The sequence below is a fragment of the Oncorhynchus clarkii genome, unplaced genomic scaffold (genome assembly GCF_045791955.1).
Source record: "Oncorhynchus clarkii lewisi isolate Uvic-CL-2024 unplaced genomic scaffold, UVic_Ocla_1.0 unplaced_contig_640_pilon_pilon, whole genome shotgun sequence".
In the NCBI taxonomy this organism is placed as follows: Eukaryota; Metazoa; Chordata; class Actinopteri; order Salmoniformes; family Salmonidae; genus Oncorhynchus; species Oncorhynchus clarkii.
Window position 1 is genome coordinate 82,781 of NW_027260886.1, and position 16,542 is coordinate 99,322.

General features: G+C 44.6%; 1 protein-coding gene across 2 annotated transcripts in view; it reads left to right on the top strand.

The window, feature by feature from the left end:
• LOC139402123 (sterol regulatory element-binding protein 1-like) overlaps nt 1–15,990 on the top strand; it is a 32,824-nt gene extending 16,834 nt beyond the window's left edge. For both annotated transcript variants that reach the window (XM_071146196.1, XM_071146195.1), the window contains exons 10-19: nt 3,247–3,505; nt 4,709–4,875; nt 5,018–5,186; nt 5,513–5,621; nt 7,837–7,946; nt 11,427–11,559; nt 11,704–11,869; nt 12,759–12,941; nt 13,067–13,178; nt 13,715–15,990. In XM_071146196.1, the coding sequence (XP_071002297.1) occupies nt 3,247–3,505; nt 4,709–4,875; nt 5,018–5,186; nt 5,513–5,621; nt 7,837–7,946; nt 11,427–11,559; nt 11,704–11,869; nt 12,759–12,941; nt 13,067–13,178; nt 13,715–13,935 (1,629 nt within the window). In that variant the 3' untranslated portion in view covers nt 13,936–15,990. The remainder of the gene's footprint in view (nt 1–3,246; nt 3,506–4,708; nt 4,876–5,017; nt 5,187–5,512; nt 5,622–7,836; nt 7,947–11,426; nt 11,560–11,703; nt 11,870–12,758; nt 12,942–13,066; nt 13,179–13,714) is intronic.
• The last annotated feature ends 552 nt before the right edge of the window (nt 15,991–16,542 follow it).

Here is a 16,542-nt window from a genome sequence, read left to right on the forward strand (position 1 = left end):
AAAGACCTGAGACTGGGACGAAGATTTGTCTTCCAACAAGACAATGATCCAAAACATAAAGCAAAATCTACAATGGAATGGTTCAAAAATAAACATATCCAGGTGTTAGAATGGCCAAGTCAAAGTCCAGACCTGAATCCAATCGAGAATCTGTGGAAAGAACTGAAAACTGCTGTTCACAAATGCTCTCCATCCAACCTCACTGAGCTCGAGCTGTTTTGCAAGGAGGAATGGGAAAAAATTTCAGTCTCTCGATGTGCAAAACTGATAGAGACATACCCCAAGCGACTTACAGCTGTAATCGCAGCAAAAGGTGGCGCTACAAAGTATTAACTTAAGGGGGCTGAATTATTTTGCACGCCCAATTTTTCAGTTTTTGATTTGTTAAAAAAGTTTGAAAAATCCAATAAATGTTGTTCCACTTCATGATTGTGTCCCACTTGTTGTTGATTCTTCACAAAAAAATACAGTTTTATATCTTTATGTTTGAAGCCTGAAATGTGGCAAAAGGTCGCAAAGTTCAAGGGGGCCGAATACTTTCGCAAGGCACTGTATATACTAGTTTCATTTAAGGACCAAAAAAATGCCAGCTGTGCCATATAGATTGTAAAATAGTTGAAGAGATAAACATATTGTTTTTTTAATGGTAACTGTGTTCATAAAAAAAATATGACATTGCTACCAAAGAGAACAGACGAAATTGACAGTTTTCATCAAACCAGCTTCTTTCAATGGTGCCACACGTTCCAGGGTTAGGACTGTAACCACCAGAGGACTTGAAAACAATGTTTCCATAACCTACTGCAGGCCTGAAACCTAAGGGTTTAACCTTCTGAATGAATGATTATATTGAAGATAGAATGAGTCCCGAGAGCCCATCCAACGATTATTATTGTTACTTTTAACCCTGCATTATAGTTCTATAAAAGCCCCTTAGATAGTAGATAACAACACTTGTTTTTTACAAGGGCTATTAGCAGGACAATAGACATGATGTGGTCCCAAAAACACCTCTCTGACATAGGGTCCAGCATATCTCTTGATGTCATTGAATGTCTCGCCAGCTTTGATCCATGGCTGGCCTGCAGCATGCAAAGTTCTTTGTTTGTCAGACGAGTCATTGGGTCAAAACAAGAGAACACACATAGTTAATGTTCTGAGGAAGAAAAAATAAAATACAAAATAATTAGTGTCTTACAGAGCCTTTCTCTAAGTTCACTCCAGTTTCTTCAACTGTCTTCTGACTGTGATTAGAGCGATGCTGATGTTGTGCGATGATGCCAGCAGATTCCAGATTGCCGATCGCTCATCATCTTGAACCATCAGTGAGTCGATGGCTTGAATGGTCTCCCTGGAAACGAAATACAATGTCAAAATGTGCAGCGTACAGTAAAGACCAACAGTCAATTTATTTAGGCATTATTTTTAGCATTATTAGGCCTACTTTACAGTATTGTAGCCTACTGTACCTGTTCATTTTCCTGGGCTTTCATGTTCGGCGTAACACCGGCAAATAGCACTGTCCATGACCATAATCCCCAAGTCAAACAGTATTTTACCCAGATGTTTAATTATTCAAGGCTTTTTTCTCTTCTCTGTGCTGGAGTTCTTTTAAGTCGTCCACCCCTGATGGGCTATCAGCAGGACAACACGCTGCGTTGTTTTCTAACCTCATCTGGATGGTTCCATAACTAATTACTATGTGAATAAATATCACTGAATGACAGAAATATTGGAATAAAGTAGGCTAATGAAAGTAACAAATTGTTGCTTTCTGGACACCCAAAGTCATCCAATTGTTATAAGAGGATTTGAAGCAGTAGCCTACCAGCGTGTAGGGTTTTCAGCACCGTTTTGCGCTCCTCTAAGACAAGCATGGGGACTAGACTTGATTAATCTATTTGGGTATTGGTTAGCCTGCAATTAGGGTGTGGAAATGTTCGGATTACTTTGCTCTTCACTCGCAGTCACTTAGTAGCCTACTCCCGACCGGTCACGTTGTACAGTGCCATATTTTCCTAATGGAAACGCAGAGGCTTTCGTTTTTCTTGGAATAGACACACCATAATATTAATCAAATGAATTAAGCTAAATTTCTTATTCAATCCCGTGTACTATGTTCTTAGAAAACGGTTTTAAATTCGGTAGTACAGCCAATATTAAAAACAGTCAAATGCTTCTCAAAGATGCCCTCAGGTGGTCAAACTAGCAGTAACTAGCATTAATGGCAACAATGGCTGACACTTAAATAAAATAACGTGCCATAGAATTCTGTGGCAGCCCGCAAGCTGTGCTGCAGTGCAACGCAACTTTTAGGAAGAACCACTCTATAATGTAGATAGAAACGGGGAAATCCAAGAGGTTGCGATAAAATGAATGTCAAAACAGTTTTCTTTGCCCTATGTCATTATAAATTACACAGAATGAATCGTTATATTGTTCTCTACAATATTATAACCTTAATAAAGTTGTACTTTACACGGTTGACAAATGTAACGTTCATTTGCTGTGAGCATTTAGACTACTCCGCTGTAGGATGTATCTCTTTCAGATTTGGTGTTGTGAGGTGGAATCATTTGGAGGTGTTTCAACTGGTTGGACCACTCAAAAATCAATTGGATACCTTTGTCATTTTCACCTCCAGATCCTTGTCTTTCATTGCCTATAACTGTGATCAGTCTACATTGAGAGGGGCTGTTTCCACGGTGATTTAAAGGGAGAAGACTCAGAAATACACAATGAAAACAGGAACAGATTGTCTTCGTGGAGGGTGGATATTGAAATTCAGTCTTTTAGCTTTGTAAATAAATGTATATTTAGGCCCCATTTTTTTGTTTTGTATTTAGTGGATTTCATTTAGAAAACGCCGATGTCAGTTGACATTCGAAGTTCGCTCCGCCCTGCCGCAGAGCAGTGCCACAGAGTTCTATTGAGCAGTGACCACTTTTTGATTATGCCTGTGATGACATTCCATTCACTCTAAACATGCTAAATTCTCAGAGTAAATCGCTGGTAACCTTTGAACCATATATGGTAGAGGCATGGGGTTGGAACTATTGTTTTTCTGACAGAATTTTCTATTGGATGGACATATTTCTATAAACCGTGAATTAATTAAGAATTGTATGGGTCAACAGTCAGAAGCTCATGAGGTCAACAAACACACACACACACCCATCCCCGCCACACACACACCCCTTCCCCCCCACCATCCATACTTACCCACCTCTCTCCCTCCCCCAATAGGGAGACTTTGCCCAGGCCAGTCAGAACCTATGGACCTGCCTCAAGGCCCTGGGTCGCCCCTTACCCACCTCTCAGTTGGACCTGGCCTGTGCCGCCCTGTGGGCCCTGCTCCGCCTCTGCCTCCAGCGACTAGGGGTGGGTCGCTGGTTGGCTGCCAGGGCTGGGGGGCTCCGCGCCAGGGGGCTCCGGGAGGATGCTCGCATGAGCAGCCGCGACGCTGCCCTGGTCTACCACCGCCTGCACCAGCTGCACATGACCGGTAGGTGGAAATTGGAAACGGGACTTGACCTGTGGCTCAAATGCTATGGGTAAGGCTAACCTTGTCTACCTTGTCAATGTTACCAGCTAGTTGATTGATATGATTTAAGTGTCATACACCTACCGGTACCCAGCCCACATGGGCTTACAAGACTACAGAACAAAATAACATTTGACAAATTATATGCATACAGTGATCATTGCCGGTACAGCTACCATCTAGCCGCGCTACACAGCCGGCTACCATCTAGCCGCGCTACACAGCCGGCTACCATCTAGCCGCGCTACACAGCCGGCTACCATCTAGCCGCGCTACACAACCGGCTACCATCTAGCCGCGCTACACAGCCAGCTACCATCTAGCCGCGCTACACAGCCGGCTACCATCTAGCCGCGCTACACAGCCGGCTACCATCTAGCCGCGCTACACAGCCGGCTTCCATCTAGCCGCGCTACACAGCCGGCTACCATCTAGCCGCCCTACACCAACAATACATTTCTCCTTCTCCTCCAGGCATTATGAACAAACATGCCCTGTCTGAAACATGCCCTGTCTGAAACAGAATTTAAGCCTCCGCTCGTCCCGTTGTCACCAACGTGTCCCTGCTCGTCCCGTTGTCACCAACGTGTCCCTGCTCGTCCCGTTGTCACCAACGTGTCCCTGCTCGTCCCGTTGTCACCAACGTGTCCCTGCTCTTCCCGTTGTCACCAACGTGTTCATGCTCGTCCCGTAACCAGAATACCTCAGGGTTGTCACCAACGTGTCCCTGCTCGTCTCGTAACCAGAATACCTCAGGGTTGTCACCAACGTGTCCCGTAACCAGAATACCTCAGGGTTGTCACCAACGTGTCCCTGCTCGTCCCGTAACCAGAATACCTCAGGGTTGTCACCAACGTGTCCCTGCTCGTCTCGTAACCAGAATACCTCAGGGTTGTCACCAACATGTCTCAGATCCTCATACATAGGGAAATAAAACAAACACTAAATGGATTCAGATTTCCCCAAGATCACACAGTAGGTACATTCTCTCCTCTGCAGTACTACTGTCCAATACAGAGTTATCCACTAGCTCCCTACTCCTACACACTTTATGTAGACCTGAGAAGAATGGATGTGTGTTTTCAGGAGTCTTTGTCTGAAAATCCTGTGTGTTTTCTGTGTTTGTTCAGCCAAGCTGTCTATAATCAACGGGTGTGTGTGCAGGTAAGCTGGGCGGTAGCCACCTGTCTGCGGTTCACATGGCTCTGAGTGCTGTAAACCTGGCCGAGTGTTCAGGCTCCTGTCTCCCCGTGGCCACGCTAGGAGAGATCTACGTCTCTGCAGCCCTACGAGTCAAAGCCAGCCTACCCAGACTCCTTCACTTCTCCTCCGTGAGTAACCGAGTTAGGTTACCAAGTGGTGTGGGGGAGAGGGGGAGGTGTTGGCTATATGTGTGGTTTGTTGCTCAGTGTATCGTGTGTGTCTCTACCTCGTTACTCACTCCTGTATCTACATGTCTCTCTCCATCCCCAGCGTGTGTTCCTGAGCAGTGCCCGCCAGGCGTGTCTCTCCTTCAGTGGCAGTGTCCCCCCGGCCATGCAGTGGCTCTGTCACCCTCTGGGCCACCGCTTCTTTGTGGACGGGGACTGGGCCGTCCGCAGCACCCCCAAAGATAGCATCTACAGCCAGGCAGGGAACACGGGTCAGTACTGTAGACACACCTGCTGCACTGTTGGAACTAGAAGCACAAGCATTTCACTACACCCGCAACAACATCTGCTAAACACGTATATGTGACCAATAGCACCTTATTCCCTGGTATATAGTGTACAACTATTGACAAGAGCCCCTCAGAAGAATGAGCGTTGAGAGGCTCTACAGGTGGGCAGCTTGTGTCTTTACGAAAGGAAACACCTGTCATGGAAACTGGTTATGATGAAAGCAATATGGGCAACAAGTTTTCATTGTCTAAATTGGTTGCCATGACTATGCTAACCCTAATTCTTCTCTCTCTCTCTGTCTCCGTAGTGGACCCTCTGGCCCAGGTGACCCAGGCCTTTAGGGAACACCTTTTGGAGAAGGCTCTATACTGTGTGGCCCAGCCCCGGGGGGAGAAGACCCCCAGTGATGGAGAAGGGTAGGTGCAACACACAGCCAAATAGTGTTCTCAGGTTATCTGCAGAAGTCTTAAAAGTTGACTTTATCAATCCCACAGAATTTTAGCCAGTGGTGGCTAAAGTTAGCTGACGTTTCTAGTGGCTGTAAAAAAAAACATTTTAAAAAGGCCCATTGTCTACTTTCAGGGCGTGGAGAACCATCTAACATGGAGTTGTAAAATACAGAATGTTGACTTATTAATATTTTACGCCTTATTTTGTCTTAAATTGTCTACAATCCCTTTTTGAACAAGCCTTTTACGTCTTTTAAATACTTTTAACTAACTACAGTTGAAGTCGAAAGTTTACATACACCTTAGCCAAATACATTTAAACTCAGTTTCACAATTCCTGACATTTAATCCTAGTAAAAATTCCCTGCCTTAGGTCAGTTAGGATCACCACTTTATTTTAAGAATGTGAAATGTCAGAATAATAGTAGAGAGTGATTTATTTCAGCTTTTATTTCTTTCATCACATTCCCAGTGGGTCAGAAGTTCATTGCCTTTAAATGGTTTAACTTGTGTCAAACGTCACCCACAATAACTTGGGTGAATTTTGGCCCATTCCTCCTGACAGAGCTGGTGTAACTGAGTCATTTATTTATTTATTTTTGACCTTTTATTTAATTAGGCAAGTCAGTTAAGAACAAATTCTGATTTTCAATGACTGCCTAGGAACAGTGGGTAAACTGCCTTGTTCAGGGGCAGAACAACATAATTTTTTTATCTTGTCAGCTCAGGGATTCAATAGTGCAACCTTTCGGTTAATAGACGAACGCTCTAACCACTAGACTGACTACCTGCCACGGTTTGTAGGCCTCCTTGCTCGCACACGCTTTTTCAGTTCTGTCTCAAATTTTCTATAGGATGGGGTCAGGGCTTTGTGATGGCCACTCCAATACATTGACTTTGTTGTCCTAAGGCCATTTTGCCACAACTTTGGAAGCATGCTTGGGGTCATTGTCCATTTGGAAGACCCATTTGCGACAAAGCTTTAACTTCCTGACTGATGTCTTGAGATGTTGCTTCAATATATCCACATAATATTCCTCCTCATGATGCCATCTATTTTGTGAAGTGCACCAGTCCCTCCTGCAGCAAGGCACCCCCACAACATGATGCTGCCACCCCCGTGCTTCACGGTTGGGATGGTGTTCTTCGGCTTGCAAGCCTCCCCCTTTTTCCTCCAAACATAACGATGGTCATTATTGGCAAACAGTTCTATTTTTTTTCATCAGACCAGAGGACATTTCTCCAAAAAGTACGATCTTTGTTCCCATGCTCATTTGCAAACCGTAGTCTGGATTTTTTATGGCGGTTTTGGAGCAGTGGGTTCTTCCTTGCTGAGCGGCCTTTCAGGTTATGTCGATATAGGACTCGTTTTTCTGTATCTATACGGATATAGATACTTTTGTACCTGTTTCCTCCAGCATCTTCACAAGGTCCTTTGCTGTTGTTCTATTTGCACTTTTCACACCAAAGTACATTCATCTCTAGGAGACAGAACGCGTCTCCTTCCTGAGTGGTATAACGGCTGCGTGGTCCCATGGTGTTTATACTTGCATACTATTGTTTGTACAGATAAACGTGGTACCTTCAGGTGTTTGGAAATTGCTCCCAAGGATGAACCAGACTTGTGGAGGTCTACAATTCTTTTCTGAGGCTGATTTCTTTTGATTTTCCCATGATATCAAGCAGTGGCACTGAGTTTGAAGGTAGGCCTTGAAATACATCCACAGGTACACCTCCAATTGACTCAAATGATGTCAATTAGCCTATCCGAAGCTTCTAAAGCCATGACAATTTTCCAAGCTGTTTAAAGGCACAGTGAACTTAGTGTATGTGAACTTCTGACCCACTGGAATTGTGATACAGTGAATTTTAAGTGAACTAATCTGTCTGTAAACAATTGTTGGAAAACTGACTTGTGTCATGCATAAAGTAGATGTCCTAACCGACTTTCCAAAACTATAGTTTGTTGACAATAAATTTGTGGAGTGGTTGAAAAACGAGTTTTAATGACTCCAATCTAAGTGTATGTAAACTTCTGACTTCAACTGTAAGCTGTGTGTGTTCTCTCAAGGACAACTAATAGTATTTCAAATACTTAACTCAGCTGTGTGTGCATTCCTCAGGGAGAACTAATAGTATTTTAAATACTTTTAACTAACTAAACTGTGTGTGTATTCCCCAGGGAGTATGCGGATGCTCTGGAGTACCTTCAGCTGTTGACTAGTGCATCAGACGCCGCCGGAGCCAACACCCAGTCCTTCGCCATCGGATCCAACATGGCCACCGTCACTGGTATGACTCCTGGCCTTATATTTATGTGTCTATATGCTGTGGTCCGAGTTTCACCTCTGCAGTTCAGGCAAAATACTGGGTGTCTCTCATTTAGGGTGTACTTGACAGTGTATCTGTAGTCTAAAGTGGCTTCCTCTTCTTATCTCCTTTCCTTCAGTCACACTGATCTTCAGTAACATGTCTCTATCTTCTGACATTGCTTCCACTGATCCCTGTGTTGTCAGATCAGTGCAATCAAAGACAAGGAGAGGAAGCCACTCTAGACTGTTGAGATGCCCCCTCAGATAGCCTCGCTCCTTTCAGCACCTCTCTCTCTCTCGCTCATTTTCTCTGAGAGGAGATGGGAGGTTAAAAGGCATGGTCCTCTGCATCGCTCCATCTACCAGTCCTGTCAAGCCTCTAATCATCTTGGAGAAGTAGCTAGAGAAGGAAGAGCGTTTGAAAGGAGACTTTTCTTGGCATGGTGTTAGATTGCCCAGTCAGCATAGCTGTCTCTTTGTGTGAGTGTGCGTTTGATTGGATGTGCTTTATTAGGATCTCCATTAGCCGACGCCAATGGGAGCTATTCTTACTGGGGTACGACACATAACCAAAAATACATTACAGACAAAATACTTTACATTTTAATGTGTGTGTGTGTGTGTGAGATGCGCGCGCACAATCAGTTACACATACGTCAGTACATACACACAACAAGTAGGTCACATGGGGGAGAGGCGTTTTTTATTATTATTTGTAAAAATGTATTTCACCTTTTTATTTAACCAGGTAGACCAGTTGAGAACAAGTTCTCATTTACAACTGAGACCTGGCCAAGATAAAGCAAAGCAGTGCGACACAAACAACACAGAGTTACACATGGAATAAACAAGCGTACAGTCAATAATACAGTAGAAGAAAAGAAAGGGGAAAAAGAGTCTATATACACTGTGTGCAAATGGCGTGGGGAGGTAGGAGATGTTGGCTTTGGGGATGACCAGTGAGAGGTACCTGCTGGAGCGCGTGCTACGGGTGGGTGTTGTTATCGTGACCAGTGAGCTGAGATAAGGCGGAGCTTTACCTAGCATAGGCTTTTATAGATGACCTGGAGCCAGTAGGTCTGGCGACGAATATGTAGCGAGGGCCAGCCGACTAGAGCATACAGGTTGCAGTGGTGGGTGGTATAAGGGGCTTATAATAGACTGCATCCAGTTTGCTGAGTAGAGTATTGTAAGCTATTTGTTGTGCCGTGAGGTGTTGCTTTATTTGTTTTTTGAAACCAGGTTTGCTGTTCACTTGTGCTATAAGAGATGGAAGGGAGTTCCATGCACTCATGGCTCTGTATAATACTGTACGTTTCCTAGAATTTGTTCTGGACCTGGGGACTGTTAAAATACCCCTGGTGTCATGTCTGGTGGGGTAAGTGTATGTGTCAGTGCTGTGTCTAAGTTGACTATGCAAACAATTTTGAATTTCCAACACATTAATATTTATTATAAAAACTCTTAGCCAAGAGAGACTGGCATGCATAGTATTTATATCAGCCCTCTGATTACAAGGAAGAGCCAGACGTGCCGTGCTGTTCTGGTCCAGCTGCAGCTTAACTAGGTCTTTCCTGCAGCACTTGACCATATGACTGGACAATAATCAAGATAAGCTCTAACTAGAGCCTGAAAGACTTGCTCTGTGGAGTGTGGTGTCAAAAAAGCAGAGCATCTCTTTATTACGGACTGACGTCTCCCCAGCTTTACAACCATTGAATCTATATGTTTTGAACCTGATAGTTTACAATCTAAGGTAACACCAAGTAATTTAGTCTCCTCAACTTGTTCAATAGCCACAACGTTCATTACCAGATTCAGCTGAGGTCTAGAACTTCGGTAATGATTTGTACCAAATACAATGCTCTTAGTTTAAGAAACCACTTTATTATTGGACACCCATTCCAGAATGTACTGCTACTCTGTTAAGGGTTTCAGTGACTTCATTAGCTGTGGTTGCTGATGTGTATATGGTTGAATCATCAGCATACATGGACACACATGCTTTGTTTAATGCCAGTGGCAGGTCATTGGTAAAAATAGAAAAGAGTAGAGGGCCTAGAGAGCTGCCCTGCGGTACACCACACTTTACATGTTTTACATTCGAGAAGCTTCCATTAAAGAAAACCCTGATATGGCAGAGGGTGAAAAGCCATAACGCATACATTTTCTCAACAGGTTATGGTTAATAATATCAAAGGCTGCACTGAAATCTAACAGTAAAGCTCCCACAATCTTCTTCTTATATATTTATTTTGTGCCAGTCATTTGTGCCAGTGGAGTACATGTTGAGTGCCATTCTCTATAAGCATGCTGAAAGTCTGTTGTTAATTTGTTTATTTGGTCAAACACTATTTTTTTCTAACAGTTTGCTAAGCTGGCAGAAACCTGATAGGTCTGCTGTTAGAAGCAGTAAAGGCCGCTTTACCACTCTTGGGTAGCAGAATGACTTTGTCTTCCCTCCAGGCCTGAGGACAAAGACTTTCCTCTGGGCTCAGATTAAAGATATGACAGATAGGAGTGGCTATACAGTCAGCTACCATCCTCAGTAGCTTTCCATTTGTATTTTTTATTTAACCCTTATTTAACTAGGCAAGTCAGTTAAGAACAAATTCTCATTTACAATGACAGCCTACCATCTAAGTTGTCAATGCCAAGAGGTTTGACATTATTGATCGATGACAATCATTTTTCCACCTCTCCCACACTAACTTTACAAAATTCAAACTTACAATGCTTTTCTGTCAGTATTGTTTTTTTTTATGCATGTGTACGATGGCTCACTGTTCGTTGTTGGCATTTCCTGCCTAAGTTTGCCCACTTTGCCAATGAAGTAATCATTGAAATAATTGTCAACATCAAATGGTTTTGTGATGAATCAGCCATCTAATTTGATGAAAGCTGTGTTGGCCCAATGTTAAGCCAAGGAGGTCTTCTCCCTTGGAGAGATGTGGCTATCAGTATAGCTGCAGTATTAGCAGGGTGTGACCATGCCAGAGGGGGAACATGCCAGAGAACAGATTGAAACTCAGGTCGTCATCAGCAGCTGGATTTGATCATGTGTGAAAGGGAGAGAGATAAAGGAAGGAATAGTGTCTGTGTTTCAGCATGTCTGGATAGTCCCACATAGATGGTTTGTAGATAGATGTTCTAAACCTGTCAACATCATGTCAACTAACTATCCTCTAACCTTCAACATACATTTAAACCTAGCCCTAAACCTAAACTCTTCCCTAAACTTAACCCTAGGCCTCAACCAAAACATAACCCTTGCCCTTATCCTAAACCTAACCCCAAACTGAACCCTAAACATAACCCTGAACTTAACCCCAGCAAGCTGTTGTGTATGAACAGAGTTCCAGTTGATATCTCTAGATCAGCTACAGGAACTATCCCAATAATAACCTGTCTCTGTGTGTATTTTCTTTGACTGTGTGTGAACCTTGTCTGGGATCTCCAGGCTGTGACCTTCATTCCAAATGGTGGTCGTCGGTTGCCGTGGTGATCATTAACTGGCTCCAAGGAGACGACGCAGCGGCTGAGAGACTGTACCCCGCCGCCGAGCACCTGCCCCGTAGTCTACAGACTGCAGAGTGAGTGTATACACACACACACACACACACACACACACAGCCGAGGGACTGTACCAAGCTGTAGTAGAACATTCGGAGTGACATACAGATTACCCCAGTTCTTCTCCACCACCTTTCTGAAAAGAGTTGTTCATGTGTCCTCAGGAGTCCGTTGCCCAAGGCGTCTTTGAACACGTTCCGAGCGGTGCGCGCCATGCTGACCAAACCAGAGAACTGTCAGCTGAGTCTGAGCCACAGTGAGAGGGCCAGCGGCCTGCTGAGAGACAGCCTCAACCTGGGACCACACTGTCACAGCAGCAGCCTAGACAAGGTACACATACACACACACATATATATACACCCCCACATACACACTATATATATATATATACACACACACACACACACACACAGAGACACAGACACACACACAGCAGCTATGGCCAGAGCTGTGGTGCATTGTAGTTGCATTGCATGTGTCTCTCAGCTGGGTGCAATGTTCCTGCAGTGCAAGACAGAGCTGGGCCCCATACAGCACAATGGGCAGGAGACATCAATACACCCTGTCACACTGTTACTGCCTTTCAAACTAATGTCATTTTCAATACGCACACCCAGGTCGCAATTGTAAATGAGAACTTGTTCTCAACTTGCCTACCTGGTTAAATAAAGGTGAAATATAATTTTTTTAAATATAAAAAAAATAAGGTTTGCTTCTCTCTCTCTCTCTCTCTTGGTCTGTCTCTTTCTCTCTGTCTCTCTCTCTTTCTCTCGGTCTTTCTCTCTCTGTCTCTCTCTCTCTCGGTCTCTCTCTGTCTCTCTCTCGGTCTCTCTCGGTCTCTCTCTGATCTCTCTCTCTCTTGGTCTCTCTCTGTCTGTCTCTCTCTCTCTCGGTCTGTCTCTGTCTGTCTCTCTCTCGGTCTCTTCTCTCTCTCGGTCTTTCTGTCTCTCGGTCTCTCTCTGTCTCTCTCTTGGTCTCTCTCTGTCTCTCTCTTGGTCTCTCTCTGTCTCTGTGTCTCTCTCTCTCTCTCTCTCTTGATCTCTCTCGGTCTCTCTCTGTCTTTCTGTCTCTCTCTCTCTCTCTCTCTCTTGATCTCTCTCGGTCTCTGTCTCTGTCTTTCTGTCTCTCTCTCTCTCTCTCTCTTGATCTCTCTCGGTCTCTCTCTCTGTCTTTCTGTCTCTCTCTCTGTCTTTCTGTCTCTCTCTTTCTCTCTCCCCAGGTGGTCCAGTTGCTGCTGTGTGACCTGCTGCTGGTGATGCGGACTAACGTGTGGCGTCTGCAGCAGAGCTCCAGTCCCGGGGGTCTCTCCTTGCAGGCCTCCCCGGCCGAGCTGCACGGCTTCCAGCAGGACCTCTCCTCCCTCAGGAAGCTGGCCCAGAGCTTCAGGCCCGCCATGCGCAGGGTAGGACGTGGAGGAAGACATACATACACATGTAGACACGGGCACATACATGTATATGGACACAGGTTGATCTAGGTAGATTTCTGACTTCTCACTCATCAAACACTGTTCTCTCTCCCTCTCAGTTGTTTCTTCATGAGGCAACTGCCAGGCTGATGGCTGGGGCCAGTCCCACGCGAACACATCAGCTCCTGGACCGCTCGCTCAGACGCAGAGCCACCCCCGGAGCCAAGACGGGTAACTGCAGAGAGTTTTTTTGTAGTTTGCGTGTGTGAGAAAGGTTGGAAGTTCTGTGGGTTTTGTGTTCCTTTTTAAGCCTTTCATAATGAGGTCGAAAGGGACACGGCGCGATATGAGTGTTATCTGTGTAGTATCCCTCTCTGTATCCCCACAACTCACCTGTGTGTGTGTGTGTGTGTGTAGTATCCCTCTCTGTATCCCCACAACTCACGTGTGTGTGTGTGTGTGTGTGTGTGTGTGTGTGTGTGTGTGTGTGTGTGTGTGTGTGTGTGTGTGTGTGTGTGTGTGTGTGTGTGTGTGTGTGTGTGTGTGTGTGTGTGTGTGTGTATCCCTCTCTGTGTGTGTGTGTGTGTGTAGTATCCCTCTCTGTATCCCCACAACTCACCTGTGTGTGTGTGTGTAGTATCCCTCTCTGTATCCCCACAACTCACCTGTGTGTGTGTGTAGTATCCCTCTCTGTATCCCCACAACTCACCTGTGTGTAGTATCCCTCTCTGTATCCCCACAACTCACCTGTGTGTGTGATTCTACAGAGGAGTGTGAGATGCGTCCTGGCCAGAGGGAGCAGGCTGAGGCAGTGATGTTGGCGTGTCGCTACCTGCCCCCCTCCTTCCTGTCGGCACCGGGCCAGCGGGTGGGCATGCTGGCGGACGCAGCGCGGACACTGGAGAAGCTAGGGGACAAGCGCACCCTCCACGACTGCCAGCAGATGATCATTAAGCTGGGCAGCGGCACCACTGTCACCTCTGCCTAGACGATACAGAGCGAGGCAGAGAGACCAGCCCCACATACACACACACACACACACACAAATGGATGAAGGAGGTTTTTGGCATTTGGCCTGCAGCTGACGAACAGACATACAGACAGTCTAACTAGACATTGAGAATCATATCAGGCATACAGACAGACGAATGAACATACCTGACAGTTACCTGCCATTAGTTTCATATCACCTGTCAGTAGACAGCTCTCAGAGTGACAGTTTAGCAGGGGAGGACTTCACCCCAGTAAAGTGTTGCTGTTGACATTGTTGACATGATCTGTCATGTCAGCTAGTCATCATCCACCAGGATATATAGGTTCACGTTTCTGGTTCTTTTCTATTCCCCTGCGTGAAATGCACTGTAGTGGCGGAGTGTGTCCACTGGGTGGGGTTCTGGCGCCCTCTGCAGGACTGTGAGAGAGAAGGGGAAAGGTTTTTACCTGCAGTTGTGCACTACTAGCCCCATGTTTTGATTGGACGATGCACCTTACAAAGCGAAGCACTCTGTTGTGATTGGTGTGTTTAGAGAGTGGCTGTCTGTCTGATTGGCTGCGGTGGGAGGAGGAAACTGCGTTGGGACAGACTGGTCTTTTTGAGGAGCACAACATTTCAGAAAAAAATGGAAATATATCGTATAGAGCAGACGGTTTTCTCTATCATGTTGAAAAGAGGACCATGACAGATCTATACATTGTGTTTCTATCTGCGATGGTCTGAAAGGTTGCATCTCTGTCACATGGTTTAATCTGCACTGGCCCAGAGGGGCTGTATTTGAGGAGTTGTGTAATGTTGTAGCTTTTCCTTTTCATATTCTTTTCTTTATCGTTGTTGCTGTCTATATATTTTACAATGTATTTATAATCTGTCTGAGATTTGTTCTGCTCATCAGTATTTTCCATTGGCCGGGGGATCATTATTACTTTCCACCCTCATTGTGTAGCAGAGGCTTGGGGTCCAATGGGGAGTATGGGTGAGTCCCAAATGGCACCCTATTCTCTATATAGTGCACTACTTCCTATAGACCCTAGTCAAAAGTAGTGCACCACAAAAGGGAATAGGGTGCCATTTGGTATGTGTTACTCAACCTATGTTTGTTGCCGTAGTTGGTAAGTGTATCAAAAAAGGGGACAGTGTCCATGTGCTTTTGGGGCCAAGGAGTGTCAAAGACCATTCAATATTGTCATCAGACTCATGTGAGCGTTTGCACTATTGCGCAAGGTGTGTGCTGCCATTATGATGATATCAGAAATAATTGGAGGTGTTGAGTCCTCGAGCGATAGGCTCCATTCTAGGGTTGAGCCGCTGGGCCACCCATAACAGAACATCGACTTTAATGGGAATGTCCATTCTAGTAATTCTATTTCTATGGAGTCTACCCCCCCCCCCCCCCCAAGTCACTCCGTTCAAGACCAGTAGCTTACAAAAGAGCCCGAGTCTCATCTAGTATTTCTAGATCTCATGATTTAATTTACTCTTGTTATTATCATCTTCTTCAAAAGAAGGCCTGTAGCGAGGCTGCCACACCCTCCTGTAGTCAGGCCCCTGGGTCCTGTTCACTAGGCCCCAAATGGAAGAAAATTGGTTGTTCTTGTCCAATAAGAAACTGTTATTTTTGTTTTCCATTGCAAAACGTTTTTAAAACGTGTGCTCCTTTTGAACAGGACCCATATGTTAAAAAGACAGAGTGAAAGAGTTGTGTGTACAACCCTGTTCCAGAACCACAGTTTTTGTTTTCAGAAGACTGTAAAACCCCATTTGGTTCTTTAGCATGCTTTTGTTGTGTTTATCCCAGGACATGCTAGTTTGTAATAGTGTATCATTGTAAATGACTGACTGAGGGACACTGGACTGATGATTCCTTCCCAGTGTGTTGGGTCAGTCTGTGGTGTGACTGTGTTAAATCATCACAACCACATCTGAACATGTAGTATTATTATTATTTAGTTTCTTAATCAACATATTATTTCCTTTCCTGTCTTTCTCCTTCTTTGCTCATTGGTTTATTCCTGGATATGTAAATAAAAATACAATTTTGTAACGAAATGCCTCAGGGTCTCTTGTGGTGCTTTGATGGGGGGTGAGAGAAACTGAAACTACCCAACTGTTGCTAGTCCTAATCCCTGGTCCTACAAGAAAATCTGATGTTCCCTTGAGAAAGGCACTTAACCCTAATTGCTCCAGGGTCACTGTTGATAATGGCTGACCCTGGCTGTGACCCCACTCTCAGAGGGTGTCTCAGGGAGAATGGGATATGCAAAAAAACACATTTCACCTTTATTTAACTAGGCAAGTCAGTTAAGAACAAATTCTTAATTCCAATGACGGCCTAGGAACAGTGGGTTAACTGCCTGGGTTAATTTACACATGCTTATTATTACACGTGTATATGTGTGGGTTAATTTACACATGGGTATTATTACACGTGTATATGTGTGGGTTAATTTACACATGCGTATTATTACACGTATATGTGTGGGTTAATTTACACATGCGTATTATTACACGTGTATATGTGTGGGTTAATTTACACATGGGTATTATTACACGTGTATATGTGTGGGTTAATTTACACATGGGTATTATTACACGTGTATA